Raw genomic sequence first — 22731 nt, forward strand, 5'->3', positions numbered from 1 at the left:
TGTTTCTTTGTCTCCGCATTTTGGCAGCTTCCCTGTGTTGATAGAGTGGCCCTGTGCGCCAGGTGTCCTGTAGGGCCCAGTAGCTCAGCCTCCCCAGTTACCTGGGGTGGACACTCTTGGTGCACTCTTGGTGCCTTGGTTGTTGTAGGATCACTGGGAGGAATTGACCTCCAGGCCAATTGGCTGTGAGAATCAGCTGTGTCTAAAGTGGGAGAACTTCTGTGCTGAAGACACCCTTCTGGGGCAAGACTTGCTTCAATGGGGCTTTGGTGCTCACTGAGTCTGCTCCCTGAGTGTGTCCCTTATGGATCTGAGGAGTTGCAAGCTGGATGGTCCCCCTCTGACCACTGGGTACAGTGGCTCCTGGATCTAAGGAGGTGCTAATTCAGCCTCTGCCTGAGGCCACACAGCAGGAGCCACGAAGAGGCTCAGCTGTGAAGCAATGCAAGCCGCTGCGGGGCCTTGGGCCTTCTCTTGGAAGTTCCGGGTCTGCCTGGCTCAGCTGCAGTTAGGTACATTCACATGCAAAAGCCTCTGCCGCAGCCTGGGTGGGGCAGGGTCTCAGGGAATCAAAGGGCGGATCAAGGAGCTATGGCTGATTCTCCGCCCGGAGTCGCGGGTCTCAGTGACCCGCTAATTGCTGCAAGCACCTCTGAGGGAAAGCCGCCTTCAAGTTCACCCGCTGCCGGACAGACCAGCTTCTCCCCGTATGAGTCCTGGGCCCCCAGAGACTTCCCGGAACTGGAGTTCAGAGCAGTCGGGAGCTTGTGATTCAAAAAGACAACTGCGTCCTCAGGTGCCACCCCCTTTCCGCGCGCGCGTGAGCCGCCGTACCTCTGCACTTGTACCTCTGCACTTCACCTCTGCAGCTCCTCTGGCTCTCAGCGTGCTTTTCTTTCCTTCTAGTTGTAGAATTTACACTCAGCCAGCCTTCCTGTTGTTCTGGATGATGTTTGCTCTGTCCTTTGTGGTAATTTTCAATTGTTGTGTGAGACGGCAATTTCCCGGTGTTTACCTATGCCGCCATCTTAGTTTCTACTCAGGAGCACCTCTTCTGTTTCTATGTATTAAGTAGAGCTCTTATGTCTCCTGGAATTGGTAGAGTGGTCTTGTGTAATAGGTGTCCTGTAGGTCCCAGTGGCTCAGACTCCCCAGTCAGCTGAGCTAAGCTCCCTAGGTGTGCCCCTATGTGGGCTGTGTGCACAGTCTTGTAGTTGAGCCTTGATTGCTGTTGGTGTCACTGGCAGGAATTGGCCTCCATGCCAATTGGCTTTGAGGACCAGCATTTACAATGGAAGAGCTGCTATGCAAGAGACACCCCTATGGAACAAGACTTGCTTCAGTAGGGCTTTGGTGCTCACTGAGTCTACCCTTTGAGTGTGTTGCTTGTGGATATGTAGAGTTGTAATCTGGTATGGTCTGAAGCTATCCACTGGGTGCACTGGCTCTGGGACATCCCAGGAGGTGCAAAGTCAGCCACTGCCTGGGACCACCTGGCAGGAGCTACAGAGAGCTCTGCAGATGGCTGCTACTTATATTGGACTAGGAAGTGCCCAGGCAAGGCCCAGCTGTGAAGTAAGGCAGGCTGGTGATAGTGCCAAGTCTTGGGCCTTTTATTGACAGGTTTGGGGCACACTGAGTCCAGCTACTGCTTATTTAAGGGATTTTAAAGTCTGAAGCCTGAGCCAGGACAGGCCATTCATATGGAAAAGCAGCTGCAAACAATTTGTGTGGGGGTCCAGCTTGGATGGGGCGGGGGTCTCAGGGAATCACCAGGGCAGAATGAACAGTGTGGGCCATGCTGATGGAAACTCAGATATGGCTGCCAGTAATCTCTCTGACTGGGGAGGTCCCAGCACAGGAACAATGACCACTGCGAGCACCCCTGTCAGGGAGAAAGCTGCCCCTGAGTTCCTGCCCTAGTGCCAGACAATCCAATTCCTCCCCATATATCCCTGGATTTCCCCAAAGCTGCTACCCAGCGGTGCTGGAGCTCAGAGAAAGCAGGACCATGTAAATTTGTGTGTGGAGCCTTTAAGAGGAACACCTGGGACTCTAGCAGCCTCTGTGTCCCTGCTGGTTTTTACAGCCTGCAGTTATGGGACTTCTCTTCCCAATTCTGGAATCCTAGGCTCGAGTCTGGTGTGAGGTTGGGATCTCCTACAGCCAGGATCTCTCTCTCGATTAAAGAAATGCCACACATGGGTGTTGGACCAGCCCATTCCACACCTCCACCCCTCCTACCAGTCTCAGTGTGCTTTCTTCTTTACTTCTTTAGTTGTAGGACTTCCATTCAGTTAGATTTCTGGCAGTTCTGAGTGATGTATTTTAGTTGTAATTTTGATGTGGTTGTGGGAGGCAGGCAGCAAGTTCCAGCATTTACCTACACCACCATCTTGGTTCTCTGCCTTTGAAACTTTTTAAAGGGGAGAACATAAATATGAATTTGGTGGTAGCAATAAAATGACCACTGACTATCCCCAGCATTTTTTTTTTTAAATCCTCACCTGAGATTGTTTCTTTCATTAATTCTAGAGAGAGAGGAAGTTGGGTGGGGCTGGGAGTGGGAGGTGGTGGGGGGATAAGAGAAAGAGAAAGAAAGAGAAATATGTATCGGTTGCCTCCAATACGCTCCCTACCTCCCCCAACCAGGGATACATCTGCATCCTGGGTATGTGCCCTGACTGGAAATCAAACCTGCGACCCTTAGGTGCACCAGATTATGCTCTAACCACTGAGCATACCAGCTAAGGCTGACTGTCCCAAGCATTTTAAATCTAAATTTGCTCTTTGACACAAGAACATGATGCTGTTGGCCTATTCAGAAGGACATGTGGTTTGTTCCTTTCTTTCTTGTTAGTAGTTGGTACTAAACTATTCATATGTTTTCACCTGGTTCACATTTTATTAACAGAAGTGAATTAGGCCAGCAAGGTCAATTTGTACCTAGAACATGAGAAGTTAATTGACCTGCCAATGGATTAACTTATTAGAGTTCCTGGCCTCATTAGCTCTGTAATCAACCAACAGAGCTAGACTTTAAATGGAAATTGCCATCTGTCCAAAAAAAATGGTGGAAAGAATGTATACATTTTCAAATATAATTGACTCCATTATATATTTTCTTTTTAGAAAAATAATTTGGAATATAACCCCTCTCACTTTTAAGAATAAGGGGTCTTAGGTATCAGAACAAAGCCTTGAGTATAATTTACAAGTACATAAGTTTGTCAGAAAAAACGAAAATTTTACTGATATTTTGGAGTGTTAGATGCACAGGTGTCATTTACAACATGATCATTACTGGTCTCAAAATTATTAGTTTTAAATGACTTTTACAAAACTTATTTAATCTTTATAAAAAATTTTCTCTGCATTTTTTATAGTCGGCCATTAATTATTTAATTACTGCCAAGTGCTAAATTAGCTACTTTACATACTTTCCCTTGCTGAACCCTTTGGAAAACTTAGCAAGATGTGTATTGTTAGCTCTCTTTTCAGTGATGAGGCATCTCACCTCACCTCACCTCATCTGTAGAGGGCAGAGCTGGGTTTCCAAGCTTGTGATTCAAACCCTACTCTTTTTTTTTTTTTAATTAAATCTTTATTGTTCAGATTATTACATTTGTTCCTCTTCCCCCCCCCCCCCCCACCATAACTCCCCTCACTCCCCACCCACTGTCCTCACCCATAGGTGCACGATTTTTGTCCAGTCTCTTCCCGCATCTCCCACACCCCTTTCCCCCCCAGGAATAGTCAGTCCATTCCCTTTCTATGTCCCTGATTCTATTATAATCACCAGTTCATTCTGTTCATCAGATTATTTAGTCACTTGATTCTTAGATTCACTTGTTGATAGATGCATATTTGTTGTTCATAATTTGTATCTTTACCTTTTTCTTCCTCTTCCTCTTCTTAAAGGATACCTTTCAGCATTTCATATAATGCTGGTTTGGTGGTGATGAACTCCTTTAGCTTTTCCTTATCTGTGAAGCTCTTTATCTGACCTTCAATTCCGAATGATAGCTTTGCTGGATAAAGTAATCTTGGTTGTAGGTTCTTGGCATTCATCACTTTGAATATTTCTTGCCACTCCCTTCTGGCCTGCAAAGTTTCTGTTGAGAAATCAGCTGACAGTCGTATGGGTATTCCCTTGTAGGTAACTGAGTTTCTTTCTCTTGCTGTTTTTAAGATTTTCTCTTTGTCTTTTGCTCTTGGCATTTTAATTATGATGTATCTTGGTGTGGTCCTCTTTGGATTCCTTTTGTTTGGGGTTCTCCGTGCTTCTTGGACCTGTAAGTCCATTTCTTTCACCAGGTGGGGGAAGTTTTCTGTCATTATTTCTTCAAATAGGTTTTCAATATCTTGCTCTCTCTCATCTTCTGGCACCCCTGTAATTCTGATGTTGGTACGCTTGAAGCTGTCCCAGAGGCTCCTTACACTATCCTCGCATATTTGGATTCTTTTTTCATTCCGTCCTTCCGGTTGGGTGTTTTTGCTTCCTCGCATTTCAAATCATTGACTTGATTCTTGCGCTCCTCTGGTCTGCTGTTGGGAGTCTGTATAATATTCGTTATTTCAGTCCGTGTATGCTTAATTTCTAGTTGGTTCCCCAATATAAGATCGAGGGTCTCATTAGTTTTCTTGTAGATCTCATTAAGTTTATCGGCGGCTTCTAAACAGTTCTTGAGAGACCTTAAAAGTGTGGTTCTGAACTCTATATCTTCCATTGACAATTTTGTCCTGTTTCTTTGTCTCCGCATTTTGTTATGCTTTCTTGGTGCACCCCCTAGTGGTCTTTGTGCCTCAAACCCTACTCTTAACCAGTCCCCTTTATGCTGAGGACAACCTGCATGGTACTAAGGATAACATGAAGGCACTGCATAGCTTGGAGTTAAATGGATTCCATAATAAATTTAATTATTCCAGTTCTTGTCAATAAGCAAAGTGAAATAGCCTTTTAAATAACCTATTATCTAGGTCTAGGATCTTTTAAACCTGTCAAACCAGTTTTCACAGAATGGGCTGAATGTTGCTTCCCCAGTTCCAGTAGTACTACCTCCCAGGCCGAGTCTCCCAGTCTTTTTAACATTTAACATAGACACAAAAAATCTAAATAGCAACTAGTATAATTGCATCATTTTGCTTGTTTCCCCACATAAACTTATTATATACTACGTATGGCATTATTAAAAATCTTAGTTACATTTTTAATAGATTAAAATTTAGATTTTGCAAATTGTTTCAGGTTAGCCTTGCTGTAATCGAATATATTAGCTGGTTTATGTGACCCCTGAAGATAGATTCAAAACTGTTATGAATTGCATTGTTATCAGACTTTTCCAGACTTGCCAGTGGTTTATAGTGATACATTAATATGATCAAAGTCAGTATCTAATGTCTTTGAAGAGGAATGCTAAACTACTTGTCATCATATTTTGCTTTTCAGTGAAATTTTATGCCTCTCCCCAATCAATATCTTTAAGCCCTAGACCCTACCAAATGTAAGAGGAGGTTTTATAAGCATAGAGATTTAGTAGAGTTAAAATTTAGGATATTAGAAAATGTGAATGTGGATTTAATAAATCTTTGGATCAAACAAAGATTAATTAAAAACAGGTCAGAATTTGCATGTCATCAAACCTAAAGTCTCAAGTTAAAATGTGAGGAATTTGCTGGTAGCCTAGATGCTACAAAAGCTATTTTAGAAAGTCATATGAGCTCAGCTGGTGTGGTTCAGTGATTGAGCATTGACCCATCAACCAAAAGGTCACCAGTTTGATTCTGGTTGGGAAACATGCCTGGTTGCTGGCTTGATCCTCAGTAAGGGGCGTTTGGAGGCAGCCAATCGATGTTTCTTTCTCATAGATGTTTCTATCTTTCTATTCCCATCCTTTCCTCTCTCTCTCCAAACAGTACACACACAAAAAAAAACAAATAAAAAAACCTTACAAAAAAAAAAAAAAGAAGAAAAAGGAAAAGAGAGTCATATGAGCCCTAGCCAGGTGGCTCACTTGGTTTGAGTGTCATCAAAAGGTTATGGGTTCAATTCCTGGAAGGGGCACATACCTAGGTTGCAGGTTCCATCCCCTGTTGGGGTACGTACAGGAGGCAACTGATGGATGTTTCTCTCTCTCTCTCTCTCTCTCTCTCTCTCTCTCTCTCTCTCTCTCTCTCTCTCTCTCATCAATAAAAACATATCCTTAGGTGAGGATTAGAAAACAATTTAGAAGGGCATATGAAAATCCAAGGGGTAAATGAAGGAATTTGACACACTGTAATTGTATTGCATCTACCCAGTGAAACAGACTGGAAAACTGCACAGCCAGCTTCTTTACTGCTGCCCCTTGCCCCATGGGAAGGCTGTGACTTCCCAACGTGGGAGTCAGATCTTGTGTTGAGCCTCTCCCACCTTCTCTCTCATCTGTGTTAGATGCCCCTCCTTGAGTTCCCACAGCACCTTATACCTAGGTCTTTGTGGCTGTGTTGTCATTGAAATATGCCTACTCTCTATTTTAAGTTCTTTGAGTACAAGGACACTGGAATACAAAGATGAAAAGACAGTCCTTGTGCTCAAGGTAAATTGCCATGATGCTGTTTGAGTTCTAAAATCATTGACCTCTAAAACTTTTCTGTTTAAGAAATCCAGTCCTCACCCCTATAACTGTGAAGTCTTAGTTTATTTAGCACCCTATCAATTATAAATAATTGTAGTGTACTGTATGAGGGATTCAGTTCTGATTCCTGACTGCCCTTCACTAGCTAGGTGACCTTGGGCAACGTGCTGAATTAATTTCTGTAGGCTTTGATCTTGAATCTTTTTTAAAATATATTTTTATTCATTTCAGAGAGGAAGGGAGAGGGAGAGAGATAGAAACATCAGTGATAAGAGAGAATCATTGATTGGCTGCCTCCTGCATGCCCCACACTGGGGATCGAGCCCGCAACCCAGGCATGTGCCTTTGACCGGAATCGAACGTGAGACCCTTTAGTCTGCAGGCCGATGCTCTATCCACTGAGCCAAACCGGCTAGGGTGGTCTTGAATCTTTTAAGTGAAGGGTTTGACTAGATGATATCCATGTTTCAATAAATCTGCAAAGCTCTGTGGCCTAAAGGCAAATTAGAGTAGCAAAAGACTAATTGACTGGTAGACAGAGCTGAGTGTCTTCCCACCAACACTGAGTATGTTTACTGAGTATTTGTACTTCTCTTACAGTTCCCTGAAGACTTATTATATGATATGATGGGGCAAAACAAATACTAAAGTAATGAAATCTCAAATATTGCATTATGTTCAGTATAATTTGTGTTAGTTATATTTTGCTGTGTTCTCATTATTTGAAATTGATTATTCATGTGTAGTATGTGGGATCATTATGATATAATTTTAGATTAATCAAGATACTGTTTCCTCATCATCCTGGTTAAAAGAGTGTTATGGAAGTAACACTTAAAATATCTTAAAAATATTTGAAATATAAAAATATACTCAAAAAAGATAATTTGAAGTATGTTTTAATGTTGGTCAGTGTATTTTATTTTGCTTCAAGAAAGTTTAATAAGGAATATAAGTAAATGCAAAACAATGGCAACAGTTTAAACTTTTAACTTTTGGATATTTTTCTCCATAACTGAAGATTCTGATTTTTAATGTTTGTTCTTTTGATCTTATATATTTTCAGTGCATTTAGAAACTAGTTTTGAGGAAGTAGAAAACCACCTGCTGAATCTGGAGGATTTATGTGCACAGTGTGAATTAGAAAGATGCAAACACACGCAGTCCCAACAACTGGAAAATTACAAGAAAAATAAGAGGTGAGTTTGAAAAATGGCCACAATATTAATTTTCAATCTCAGTTTTTCACAGTACTTTATGTGCTATTCTTTATAAGTTTGGACTGATAAAAAAACAAACAAAGAACATTTCAAAACATAAATCTTATTAATAAGCTTTCCAAAACAGGATATGTATATTTTTTGGTACCATTCATTATCTGTTGCCATTTTATGAAGATGAATTCTACAAACAGGATAGAGTGAAAAATGGAGGGGTGCAGAGTAGTGGGGCAAAGCTTTCTAAGAAATTGTTGCCTTGACTTTGTTTTCCCCAGGTGGCGAATGCTTGAGCTGCTTCCTCCCCCCCACCCCCGCCTTTTCTCCTTTTTTATTACCAGAGTAATTACCAGAACAAATTATTTCATCTGTTTTAGCTTCAGTATGTCCAGTTTATAGCAGTGAGGATAATAATGTACCCGCCTCACAGAGCTGTTGTGGGGATTAAATGAGGTAAATGTTATCAAATGCAGTAAGTGCTCTGTAAGTGAAAGTTATTATAGGGATTATTATCACTAGGCTGACCTGAACAGGAAAGGGAAGAGAGGCCTAAGGGTAATAGCCTGCTGTACAAGTGGCATGCCAACTTGTACAGTGACATTGTGGGAAGAGTTGGAAGGTGCAGAATGGGTCCTCTGAAGTCCATGGGGAGATCCACAGTAGCTGGTGAGGGTGCCTGAGATTGTCATCTGGGCAGAGCAGGAAGTAGAGGAGGGTTGATAGATGAAAGAAAACAGAAGCCATGAGATTGGAGTTTTGCTGAGGTTGAAGAGTAGATTTGGTGCGAGCGGATGAGGACAGTCTTGTCAGAGTATACTTTTGATGTTAAGATGATTAGTAGATTGAGTAGTTCTGGATCTAGATTCTAGAGTGTAGCAGTAGGAAGAATCGATTGCCGGCAGGAAGTGCTGGTCACTGGCATATAAGAGGTAAAAAAAAGTGAAATTAAGCCCTGGCCAGGTGACTCAGTTGGTTGGAGTGTTGTCTCTGCACTTAAAGGTTGTGAGTTCAATTTCCAGTCAGGCACATACCTAGGTTGTCGGTTCCATTCCCTGTCGGGGTGGGTATGGGAGACAACCAATTGATGTTTCTGTTTCACATTTCTCCCTTCCTTCCTCCCTACATCCCTCTCTCTCTCCCTCCTCTCCCTCTATCCTCCTCTCCCCCTCTCCCCCTGTGTCCGTCTCTCCCTCTTTCCCTCTTTCTCTAAAATCAAAAAACATATCCTTGGGTGAGGATTTAAAAACATTTAAAAGTGAAGCTAAAATGTAGGTATTGTGGATTATCCCAGTGATAAAGTATCTAAAATAATGTCGAGGGGTAGAGATGAAAACTGAGTTTTCTAAAATTCTCAGTCAGGTCCATATTTCCCTAGGGATGGGTCTTAAATGTTAATGAGTCATAAGAATCACCTGGAAAGAATGTTGAAAATTCAGATTCTTGCCCTAGCCGGTTTGGCTCAGTGGATAGAGCATCATCCTGCAGACTGAAGGGTCCTGGGTTCAATTCTGATCAAGGGCATATGGGCACATGCCTGGGTTACAGGATTGCAGTGGGGGGCAAGCAGGAGGCAGCCGATCAATGATTCTCATCATTGATATTTCTATCTCTCTCTCCCTCTCCCTTCTTCTCTGAAATCAATAAAAATATATTAAAAATAAAATAATAATATAAAATGCAGATTCCTGGCATTCATCATTGGGGAGTTAATTCTCATAGCATCTTTATAAAATAAATATCAATAAATTCCAAAGTATTTTACATTCAATTGTTTAGTAATATTTTAGATGTGTGACTTAAATATTTTTATCCTGAAATGATTTCTACTAATTTAATTCAAAAGTATTAACAGAAATACAATTGGTTTTGGTTATTGTGAAAAGTCCTTGCAGATCTAAGCTTGAATTTCTTCTCAGCCACTTGCTACCTGTATGACCTTTTGCAAATGACCTATCTTTGGCTTTTTTATCTGTAAAAAAGATAATGATACTGTTTTATAGGATTATGGAAGATAAGAGACATAATCCAGTTGTTTTTTTAAAAGGACTAAATAAAAGCAGGCCCATTATCTTACAGAATAAATGGTAATTCTCAATTCAAATTAATTTGCCTTTCTTAAACACAAATAGTAGAAATACTGAATATGAAACATTGCTTAATAACATTTATAAACTATAATCATTCTGAAATGCTTAACTTATTTTATTCACCATGTAAGAGGATGAAGTATCTTTCTTCTTTTGAAAATATGTTTTTATTGATTTTAGAGAGACAGGAAGTGAGAGAGAGAGAGAGAGAGAAAGAGAGAGAGAGAGAGAGAGAAAGAACATGGATGAGAAAGAGAAACATTGACCAGCTGCCTCCTGTACACCCTCCACCAGGGATCAAGCCTGCAACCTGGGCATGTGTCTTGACTAGAAATCAAATTGGTGACCTCTTGGTGCATGGGACGATGTTCAACCAACGGAGACACACCGGCCAGGGTTGAAGTATCTTTTTCAAAGTTATCTTTTGGAAGAAATTTATTTAGTCAAGCTACCCACATGTATGAATACATATATTTGTCTGATTAATAATTGGTTGCAGTAGAAATAATTTGAGTTGATAACACTGAGAAAGAGCAGTTATATTCAGTCAAATGTAGATCAAAAAGTATCTTTTAAGTAATAAATCATGTACAACATTTACTATTCAAAGATGTCTTCCTTACATCTTAAGCTCTTTCTTATTTACTTCTACTCAATTTTGAGGTATCAAAACTGGGAATATGGTGAAGGTTAGTGCAGTGACACCAAATTAGTTTTGCTTGATACAGAACTTCACTATCTTTACTAAAACCCTAAAATGATAATAAAGAACTTTTAAAAAATTATAATTCACAAGAACAAAAAGACCAGAAGCAGAATGTGGATGACGAGTGGAAGCTGACTAAGCAGAGCCAAGGAGGCTGAAGCCTGAGCTGAGACTCAGGTACCTGCACAGGGGAACAGGGCATGAAGCATGTGACGTGTCCCGCAGAACTCCAGAAAGGCTCAGCATTTGAAGGCACCATGAGCCTCAAAAGGTAAAAGGTGTTGAAAGTACATATATGGAGAAGTTAGACCTCTTGGTCTTCTGCTTAGCCACATGATTACCCCAACCCTAGCTCACTAAATGATGTTCGGTAGCACCCAAGAGGTTCCAGATTTGAAGAATCTGCACACATTTTAGGGAAGATTGAGCTACTACTGTATTGAAAATAAAGGAATTAACTGAAAGTCTACATATTAAACAGTGAGGCTCTTTAGCCTCTTTCACTCTGGCAGCCAAACTTAAATTTCCTATGCAGAATATTGGAGTTCTCATCTGAGAAACTGACCAGCCTTAGAGAAAAAACCTGTAGGTAAGGACATTTGGGGAGTTCTCTGATGAACAGCTGGGTCTGCATCTTAACATCCTCTAATGATGAGCCCTACACCTCTGCACATGACTTCTAATCAACTTTTTGGTGCCTCATTCTCAAATAGAATGGACAGCTAATTTATTAAAGGGATAATACAAGAAAATTGTTCAGAACAGAAGGATATGAATTTGAAAGGGCCTACCAAGTACTTGGAAAAATTAGTGGATAAAGATCCATTTTAAATACATAATTTTCTAAATTTTACTACTCTAGAAATAAAGATCAAAAAAAGCCTTTACAAAGGTCTTATATTAATGATTAAAAATCAAAAGAACTTCAACTTTTCGGCAACACGAAGTTGAAAATGGTTTTCACTTTATCTTACTTTATATATACTTAGCAAAATTTTCATCAAGTGTAAGGAAATAGTCATTTCCAGGCATACAAAGGCTCAAATTTAGCTCATGTGCACACTACCAGGAAACTGCTGGAGGATGTACTCTATACACAAAGGAGTAAACCAAGAAGGAAGGATGAACACAGAAAAGAGGTGACTTGCCCTAAGAGGATCCATCCAATTTAGAAAAGAAGCAAAGGGAATTCTCAGAACCTGGTGGAGAGAAGTTTCAGCAGGCTGGAGAGCATCAGACTGAAGCAGGAGACTCTTCTGGGCGATTCCTGGAGCAGTGTTTCTGGGGGGGGGGGGGGGGGGGTGAATGAAGCTAATAGATTGTCTGATCTGCTTGACCATATTGAGAGGAGTTTTATAAGCTCTGATGGAGAGCTTGATAATGAATTAGTGATAAGTATCTTTTTTAAAAACTGAGCAAAAAAAGGCAACTGTTAACACTAAGGGAAAACACAGTTTTATAAGAAGAAACTAGAAGCCCGGTGCATGAAATTGTGCATGGTTGCAGTCCGGCCTGACCCAGGCCCAGCAGGGGGGAGGGGCTGCAGGCGGTTGGCCGGCTAGCCCCGCTCCTGATTAGCGTGTGGGGTCAGATCGGGGGTGGGGCCAGCCGGGGGGGTGGGCCGATTGGGGCCTGGATCAGGCTGGTTGGCTGCTGCAGTGTGCATCATAGCCACTGGTTGTTCTGGTTGTTCTGCTGTTCCAGTCTCTGGGCTTTTATATATATAGATATACTACATGGTTCAGTTATAAACAATATTTATATAACTTTGTAATAATTAAATGTAGAATGTGGATTTAAGCTAGAATTACAATATTACTTATTGGGAGGATGAGGAAATCTTTCAATATGAAATGGACCAAAATAAATAGAAAATAAACAATAATAATATATATTATCTCATTTTCCACAGCAGGAAATCAGTGAGTAATATTTAAAATAGAAAATAATGAATAAATATTAGTGTTGGAATATTATTTAGAAATAATGGAGGTAAATACCAGGAAAAATAATTGAAAGAATTGGATGTGGCTGCTTGTGAAAGAACAGAAAGGTGGAGAGATCTGGGGCAAGGGACTAATCTTCATCATAAACAAACCCTTGTGGTACTGTTTGACTTAAGGAATGCACATGTGTTATTTTTGATGAATGTAAAGTTGAATTAAAAATTTTTATTAGCTGCAACATTCCTTGAAGTGTTTCACATGGAATACTAGACTGAGGAAATAGCCACTGATAAAAATTCCATGATCAATTAAGTTTCAGAAACACTTTACCCTGTATTTGCCTCAGGGAGGCAATACATGTTAGTGTATTAGGCTTCCGAAAATGTCTGTAGTAAAGAAATTTGGTTGGATCATACCTCAACATAATAAAAGCCATATATGACAGGCCCACAGCCAACATCATACTCAATGGACAAAAACTAACACCATTTCCCCTAAGAACAGGAACAAGACAGGGATGCCCCCTCTCACCACTCCTGTTCAACATAGTACTGGAAGTGTTAGCCATTGCAATTCGGCAAGAAGAAGAAATAAAAGGCATCCAAATTGGAAAAGAGGAAGTAAAACTGTCCTTATTTGCAGACGACATGATATTATACATACAAAACCCTAGAGACTCCATCAAAAAGCTACTGGACTTAATACATGAATTTGGCAATGTAGCAGGATACAAAATTAACCCCAAGAAATCCGAGGCATTTCTATACACCAATAGTGAACTTTCAGAAAGAGAGATTATAAAAACAATCCCGTTTACCATCGCACCAAAAAAATTAAGCTACCTAGGAATAAACTTAACTAAAGAGGTAAAAGACCTCTACTCAGAAAACTACAGGACGTTGAAAAAAGATATAGAGGAAGACATAAACAGATGGAAGAACATACCGTGTTCATGGATTGGTAGAATCAACATCATTAAAATGTCCATACTACCCAAAGCAATCTATAAATTCAACGCACTTCCCATTAAAATACCAACGGCATACTTCAGAGATCTAGAACGAACTCTCCAAAAATTCATCTGGAATAAAAAAAGACCCCGAATAGCTGCAGCAATCCTGAAAAAGACCAAAGTAGGTGGGATCTCAATACCAGATATCAAGATGTATTACAAAGCCACTGTTCTCAAAACTGCCTGGTACTGGCACAAGAATAGGCATATAGATCAATGGAATAGAATAGAGAGCCCAGAAATCGGCCCGAACCAATATGCTCAATTAATATTTGACAAAGGAGGCAAGAACATACAATGGAGCCAAGATAGTCTCTTCAATAAATGGTGTTGGGAAAATTGGACAGATATATGCAAGAAAATGAAACTAGACCACCAACTTACACCATACACAATAATAAACGCAAAATGGATAAAGGACTTAAATGTACGACAGGAAACCATAAAAATTCTAGAAGAATACAAAGGCAACAAAATCTCAGACATATGCCGAAGCAATTTCTTCACTGATACAGCTCCTAGGGCACTTGAAACTAAAGAGAAAATGAACAAATGGGACTACATCAAAATAAAAAGCTTCTGCACAGCAAAAGAAACCATCAACAAAACAACGAGAAAACCCACTGTGTGGGAAAACATATTTGCCAATGTCATATCTGATAAGGGCCTAATCTCCAAAATTTATAGGGAACTCATACAACTTAACAAAAGGAAGATAAACAATCCAATCAAAAAATGGGCAAAGGACCTAAATAGACACCTTTCAAAGGAGGACATTCAGAAAGCCAAGAGACATATGAAAACATGCTCAAAGTCACTAATCATCCGAGAGATGCAAATCAAAACAACAATGAGGTACCATCTCACACCTGTCAGACTGGCTATCATCAACAAATCAACAAACGACAAGTGCTGGAGAGGATGTGGAGAAAAAGGAACACTTGTGCACTGCTGGTGGGAATGCAGACTGGTGCAGCCACTATGGAAGACAGTATGGAGTTTCCTTAAAAAACTGAAAATGGAACTCCCATTTGACCCTGTGATCCCACTTCTAGGAATATATCCCAAGAAACCAGAAACACCAATCAGAAAGGATATATGCACCCCTATGTTCATAGCAGCACAATTCACCATAGCTAAGATCTGGAAACAGCCTAAGTGCCCATCAGTAGATGAATGGATTAGAAAACTGTGGTACATCTACACGATGGAATACTATGCTGCTCTAAAAAGGAAGGAACTCTTACCATTTGCAACGTCATGGATGGAACTGGAGAGCATTATGCTAAGTGAAATAAGCCAGTCAATGAAGGAAAAATACCACATGATCTCACTCATTCATGGATAATAGAGACCATTATAAACTTTTGAACAATAATAGATACAGAGGCAGAGCTGCCTCAAACAGATTGTCAAACTGCAGCAGGAAGGCCGGGGAGGGTTGCGGGGCAGGAGGTAGGGGGGTAAGAGATCAACTAAAGGACTTGTATGCATGCATATAAGCATAACCAGTGGACATAAGACATTGGGGGGTAGGGGAGGCTAGGGGACTGTCTAGGGCGGGGGGATAAAATGGACACATATGTAATACCCTTTGTAATACTTTAAGCAATAAAAAAAAAAAAATAAAAAAAATAAAGATAAAGGCTGCCACACTGCATCACTACAGGCGCCCTCGCTAGCAGTAAGGCCTTGCTTACTTTAAAAAAAAAAAAAAAAAAAAAAAAAAAAAAAAAGAAATTTGGTTGATTCAGCATTTCACAACTTTCTTAAAGAGCCAATTTGCATATAATACATATTAAAATCCTTTGACTTGATATTCTACATAACACCATTTGATAAATGTTCAAATATTGTTACAAAAATTTAAACTTTTTGTTATCTGATCCACAGAGAAGAGTTTCTTAAAAAATAAACCTCCTTCCTTTTTAAAAAGATGGCCTGCAAACTAAATGAATGATTTTTCTTTTCTCGCTCTGAGAAGATAATACGTAAACAAAAGGTTGGTTGTGTGAGTGTGTGTGTGTGTGTGTGTGTGTGTGTGTGTATGTACGCATGTGTGCACACATGCACGCATGTTTACAATGTGTGCACTTTTGTAGCTTTCCAGAAAATCTGGGCAGACATCTGGATGGGGTAGAGAGAATGGGGAACGAAGGATAATTTTTCACATACCTCCAATGCGAATAGTCTCTACAATAGGCTCCAGTACATTTTCTCATTCAGCTCCCATCAGAGCCTGTAGAATGGGCAGGGCAGCAATTATTGGAGTTGAGGAGGTGATTGAGTTACATGAAATAAATTGACTGTTTAGGATTCAGCATCAGAACCAAATATTCAGACCCCTTGAACTTATCTTTTCTTGACCTTTGAGTTGAAACAAATTGAATCAGTCCCAGATGTTGATATCAATGCATTCTCCACTGTGTATGGAGAAATGATATTTTGTCATACATTTGATGGATGTTCCCAGCACAAACAATAGATTCCTACCTCCTACAAAAGGTGGGATAGGACCAATTCCCAACAGTAATGGTGGCTTAAAATGACAGGGATTCTCACAGTGGGCAGAGGGAGACCTACAGCTTTATGTACTAGTATGTTCCTAGGGAAGAGTCCAATAGCACTGTCTACCCTTGAAAAACATGTAAATAGATGGTTTAAACCATTTCTGCATTAAAGGGCCTCCTTCAGCTGGTTATCTAATGAAAGTGACATATATCAAACATAGAGTTGTAGGGGGAGAATACATATAAATAGCTTTTGTAATAACTCTTGTGCATATAAAGTGATATCACTATTACCAGTACCTTTTGTGGACTGGCATAGACACTGCCTTGATAAAACATAAAACATAGAACAGTGATATAACTCCAGGATCCATTGCATAAGCTTTCATAAGCAATAGGAAATACATTTTTCATCAGGTAGGAAGAGTTAATATTTAGTATATGAACCAAAATAAAGAACTTAAAACCATTAACATGGGTTTGCCTAGCTAGCAGTTAGAAATATGGACTTGAGATTTGGAAGTCGGCTCACATTTTTAGTCACAGGGTGTGGGAGAATGTAGATGATAAGTATGTAATTTATAAATTATAATTTCAGATAATTATCTAGGCTTTGAAGAGAATAAAGCCGAATAATCTTATAGTGGTGAGGTTGGGAGAGGTGACTAGGGTGAGCTTGACTAGGGTGAGCAGGGAAGGCTCTTCTGAGGAAATACATGAGAACTAAGACCTGGAGAAGAGGCCATATAAGGACCTAGGATTATATAGTTCCAAGCAGAAGGAGCAATAGGTGCAAAGGCCCTGAATCTTGAACAATTGATAAGTTCAGGAGAATGAAGATGTAGAGTTAAAAAAGAAATAGAGAATCTCAACCTTATAAATTTTTCCAGTACTGCCATAATATTCCTCAGAATGTTTATTGAAATTCTCTCACAATAATTAGTTATACTGTACTTAAATCAGACATAAATGTATAATTTAATGAAAGTATTTCTTATTTCCAAACTTCCGGATCCTTCGTTTTCCCTTTCTGTGTGCAGCATATTATTCAGATGTTTTTCTGAAAATAGCTGCATCTTAAAGAACAGTGTGATTTTAGTAGTCTGCTTAATTATAAATGACTCATAATTTTAACACAGTCTTTCATTGGACTTGAAATCAGGTTAGGGGCATATTAAATCTAGAAACATTGTCACTGATTCACTTAGATTTCGAAAGATAATCTCTATGTCTTAGAAACCCTGTCATCTAAGTGGGGGTCACTGCTTCTATTAATGAGATTTAGTGCTCATGCATATTTTGAGAAAGTCATTATTCTTTTTGCTTTATGTATTACAGCTAATGTTAAGGAACATGCTCTTTGTGTTTATGTTTAATTTTTGGTCACATGGATTATAGATGAATTTAGAGAACCCTTTAAAGCAAAGCATAACAGATTTATTCGAGATGTCATGGCATAGCTTTAATAGTATTTGACCAGTTTGTGTTCTAGAGAATAACCTGCCAAAGTCCTGAGCTTCAAGAAGTGACTGTCTAAGCCAGGGGTGGGGAACCTTTTTTCTGCCAAAGGCCATTTGGATATTTATAACATCATTCTCAGGCTATACAAAATTATCAACTTAAAAATTAGCCTGCTAGCTCGGCTGGTGTGGCTCAGTGGTTGAGCATTGACCTATGGAACAGGAGGTCACAGTTCAATTCCTGGTCAGGGCGCATGCCTGGGTTTCGGGCTTAATCCCCAGTGGGGGTGTGCTGGAGGCAGGCAATCAGTAATTCTCTCTCATCATTGATGTTTCTCTCTCCCTCTCCTTTCTCTCTGAAATCAATAAAAATATTTTTAAAAGGCCTGTTAAATTTGGTCAAACATTTAATTAAGTTACCCCAATACCTTGGCAGGGCCAGACAGAATTATTTCACAGGCCTTTATTCTCCAACCCTGGTCTAAACTAAGCTAGACAAGTAGTGGGCCATAGGTCTGACCTGTACTTCCATTTCAGAAAGTTGGGGAGGATGGTGCTAGAGAGGCTTGGCAGGAGTGTGGCACATAGGCCTGACTTGAACAGAAGAAACCAATGCCATTCTCCAGGGTGAAGATGCTTTTGGATCCAAAAGAGGAGTTCCAAAGCACCTCACCCAAAGGAGGTAAGGAAAGACAATAATTAGGTTCTGCAATGGAGGACTGTTCTGCAAGGTGGATCAGGAGAACTTTAGCTCAGACAGTGCTTTTACAAAAACAGACTTCTCTATCTGCCTAAGATGGTGTAACAGGGACTAGATTTACTATCCCACCTGACGCAACCAAAACCAGACAAAATATCTGAAATAACACTTTTTAAGACATTGGATGTTAGGCAACCGAGACAAGTGAGCCTTGCTAGACAGGGAACAAATGAGGTGAACCCTGTGACTGCCCCAGTATTCTGCCTTGATAAAGTTTCCCAGCTACAGTGTAGGGAGGAGGGGAACTCAGGAAGAGCCTGGTAGATCCTCTGAGTTGAAGAGACAGAGTTGAGAGTCTGGGAAAACCAAGACAGTTGGAGGACACAGGACACAGTACCAGAGAGGAGAGCAGTGCACAGAGAATCACAGAAGTTTGCAGAGGGTTTCCCTTGAATATTCAGTAGAGTACTGATAATGTGTGTGAGGATTAATAAAAAGGATTAGTAAACAGTGCCTGGTGTCTGCACAGTGAAAAGTTGAAAAGTTTCATGTCATGTTTTATTTATAGCAGTTTTATCCATATACTGATATCAATAGGGGGCATAAATGGTAATGGGAAAAGTAAAATAAAATAAAATATAAAATAAAATAAAATAAGGAATAACCATTCTAAACAAAAATAAAAATTATTTTCTGGCTTAATTGTTTAAAAATAATAAATGTTTCTTTAATTCATTTACTAAACTTTTCCTCCCAGTTGTATAAATGCCATTCTATATATTCAGGTTCATAAGGTTATGTTTTTGATTTTAATAGAGATGATAAAAATCTATAATGCATAGTTGCAGTTAGAGTTGTCAAGACTGAAGATATAGAATTCTCGAGAAAGGTTTATTGAAATTAAGTAAAACATAATTATGATTATCTTGCATTTTAGAAAAAGTAATCTTTTTTTCTGAAGATAGATTGGTGATAACTTGTACATTATACTTACAGATTTTGTCATAACTTTTAATATCTTCAAATCAGTTAATAAATTTGGAATAATATTTTATTTGTGCATGACCCAGTACCACTTTGAAGTTTATGTTTACTCATTGGTTACTATTTTTTCAGAGATGCTTTCAAAAGTTTCAAATCAGTTATTTTAGTCTTCAGGTGAACATAGCTAATTTTGCCTTTCTCTCTTTTCTGGCATTTTTGAAGGAGTCTAGAAATGGGACAGGCAGAGACATACTTAGTTGTCTGCCCTACCTGCTCTGACATCAGTGGCAGGAAAGATTATGGGAAACTCAACAAGAAAATGAGGTGCTTCTCCTTCTTAGACAATTAGGTTTGCCCTCAAGGTTATATTAGTCCAGTTTTACTGTGGCTAATAAATGGTCTCTTTCCTTGCCTTCTTTCTACCATTTCTAGTGTTTAGTTCTGGGTCAGAAAATTGGCACTTAATTGTCTCAAAGGGCATGCACTACTTTGTTACTGGAGAGGTTTGGTACTGGATTTCAAAGAGGGCCATTGCCTCCCACAGTGACCAACATTTTTCTTTCTCTCTGGGAGTTTCATGTTTTATTTATGACCAGTTCTATCCATGTATGGTATCAAAGAAGTGCATTATTGTCATATAAATAACACATAACTTATTGATGAAGAGAAAATAGAAATTGATATATAGCTATCTAGGATTAATTCAGTTAGATGAGAACTTATCAGTTGAAATCAATATTTTGTGCTTATACATGGATTTTAGTAAATTGAAAACTATCCTTTAAAATTATAAATAAACTAGAGCAGGGGTGGGCAAACTTTTTGACTCGAGGGCCACAATGGGTTCTTAAACTGGACCGGAGGGCCGGAACAAAAGCATGGATGAAGTGTTTGTGTGAACTAATATAAATTCAAAGTAAACATCATTACATAAAAGGGTACGGTCTTTTTTTTTTTAGTTTTATTCATTTCAAATGGGCCGGATTCAGCCCGCGGGCTGTAGTTTGCCCACGGCTGAACTAGAGGCTCCTTGCACGAAATTTATGCATGGGGGGGGGGGGGTCTCTCAGCCCAGCCTGCACCCTCTCCAATCTGTGACCCTTCGAGGGATATCCAACTGCCTCTCACAATCAGGGACCGCTGGCTCCTAACCAGTTGCCTGCCTGCCTGCCTGATCACCCCTAACCACCTCTCCCTGCCTGCCTGATCACTCCTATCTGCTCCCCTGCTGGCCTGATCGTCCCTAACCGCCTCTGCTTCGCCCCACACCTGGGACCCAGGATTCCCTTCTCTGGCTGGTTGCAGACACCCAGGAGCCAGGCTTCCTTCCCTCTGGCCAGCCACAGGCACCCAGGACCCAGGCCAGCTTCACCCAGGCAAGCTGCAGGCGCCCGGGACCATGGGGCAGGCACCTGCAGCTGTGGCCCAGGCAAAACCACTCGCCCACAGTCTCCTGCAGCTGCAGCCGGCCTGGGCGAAGCCAGCAGTAGTATTGGATAATGGGCTAACTTGAGGAAAGTTAAAACACTATTTTACTTCATAAATGAACTTTTAAAAAAGATTTATTGATGCAAATGAAGACAGCACACTGAAGTGAAAATACTGTTAATAGAAAAGATTGTATAACATGAAGACATTGATAAAAACTGATTCCATGCCCTAGCCGGTTTGGCTCACTGGATAGAGCGTCGGCCTGGGGACTGAGGGGTCCCAGGTTCGATTCCGGTCAAGGGCATCTACCTTGGTTGTGGGCACATCCCCAGTAGGGGGTGTATAGGAGGCAGCTGGTCGATGCTTCTCTCTCATCGATGTTTCTAACTCTCTATCCCTCTCCCTTCCTCTCTGTAAAAAATCAATAAAATATATATTTAAAAAAACTGATTCCATGATGTACTTTAAATATTTAATCTGTATCTATATTTTTTCTTAGTTTGTAGGTAGCTAAGTCCATTGAAAAATCAATCCTTATTTGCCTAACCTCTTGAAACTGTCTATTCGTGACTTCTATAACACTAGTATGCTAAAATTTCTTCTCTGCCTTAGGTTAGTTTTTATTTTCCATTGTAGATGCTTTACTGTTGGTATTCTCTTGGTTTCTGTTGTTGGTTATCACCTCTTCCCATTCTACACACCCTCCCTAGGTAAACCCTTTCAATATCCTTTGCTCATCTACCACCCAGATGATGACTGTTATCAAATTACTGTCTTCAGTTTGGGTCTCTCTCTCTTTACATTCAGAATCAGTTGCTACCTGGATATCTCTTCGTGTATATACCAACAGAAATCTCAAGGGCAGCATGTTCCAAATTATCTTACATGGCAAAATTTGACCTTTTCTTGTCTCAAAAAGGCATCACCTTCTACAGATTTACCCACAAACATGAGAATTGTTGTCATCTCTTTCTCCCTGTTCTACTGTCTCTACTCATTTCTTAGTCCAGTCCAGTATTTCTTGAGTCTTCTTGCTTTTTTGTCTTCACTGGTCATCTCCTAAGTTCAAACCCACATCTTTGTAGCCCCGGTTATATTGATAGCTTCCCAATTAATCTTCCTCTCTATAATCTTGTTTCTCAAACCATTTATTAACTATTAGAGTGTTCATTTTTTTCTAAATGCAGATATGATTAAGGCTTCTCATCTTCTTCAGAATAAAAAATAAGTTATGATGATGATGTTAATTAAGTAACGGTAGCACTTACCAAGCACCTATTATGTACCAGGTACTATGTTTAAAAATCTTAGTCTAAATTAACTCATAGAATTCTCATAATGACCATTTGACTTGATGTACTCTCCTTTTTACCAACAAGGAAAATGAGATGAGAGGAGATAAAATAATTTACCAGGAGTTGAAGAGCTAAGAAATGTCAGAGCCACACTAGACCAATGTTTTTTCATATCCTTTCTATTGTCTTCACACAAACCTTTCCTATCTCTGGGTTTGGATGCTGTGAAGTATGAAAAGGATCTTGTTTCTCTTGGTGCATTGACCACTTCAGCCCTTGTGACTGTTAATTGTAAATATGGGCAAGCAAAGCTTACAGAAGTGGTTCTCCTGGATCAGGAATAGGTTTGGATGTGAGATGCATGATTTTTTTTCTTTAATTCACTGTCCACCCTATCCACCAAAAACTGACCATTGCCTGTAAGGATATACAGTTTCAGGTGGTGTGGCATGACTGTGTAGAATGCTGAGAAGCAACAAACCACTGCCTGGGTAATGATGAGTGATGGGTGGTTTTTATTTGTTTTTAAGAATCTGGCTAGCCAATTAAAAATTTGAGTTTAAAATATTAGTAGCACAAAAGTATAGAATTATTTTAATAATTTTATAATGTTAAATGTAACCAATTAATTGCTATGGGTTAGTCACTGAACACTTTTCATTACATCGGCGAAAATAAAAGTGTTTAACGGACCTCTTTTTGAAAAATCACAGGAAATCTTCCAGGGCAAGTTGGGGTATCCATGATGATGGCTTTTAACTTTCAA

The 22731-nt window shown here is 39.8% G+C and overlaps 1 protein-coding gene across 4 annotated transcripts in view; it reads left to right on the forward strand.

Moving 5' to 3' along the window:
- The window catches only part of DTNBP1 (dystrobrevin binding protein 1), a 159857-nt gene that overhangs the window by 51828 nt on the left and 85298 nt on the right, over positions 1-22731 (forward strand). For all 4 annotated transcript variants that reach the window (XM_036348411.1, XM_036348409.1, XM_036348412.1 and 1 more), the window contains exon 6: positions 7684-7816. In XM_036348411.1, the coding sequence (XP_036204304.1) occupies positions 7684-7816 (133 nt within the window). The remainder of the gene's footprint in view (positions 1-7683; positions 7817-22731) is intronic.

This window comes from Myotis myotis, unplaced genomic scaffold, assembly GCF_014108235.1.
Source record: "Myotis myotis isolate mMyoMyo1 unplaced genomic scaffold, mMyoMyo1.p scaffold_m19_p_2, whole genome shotgun sequence".
Taxonomy (NCBI): domain Eukaryota; kingdom Metazoa; phylum Chordata; class Mammalia; order Chiroptera; family Vespertilionidae; genus Myotis; species Myotis myotis.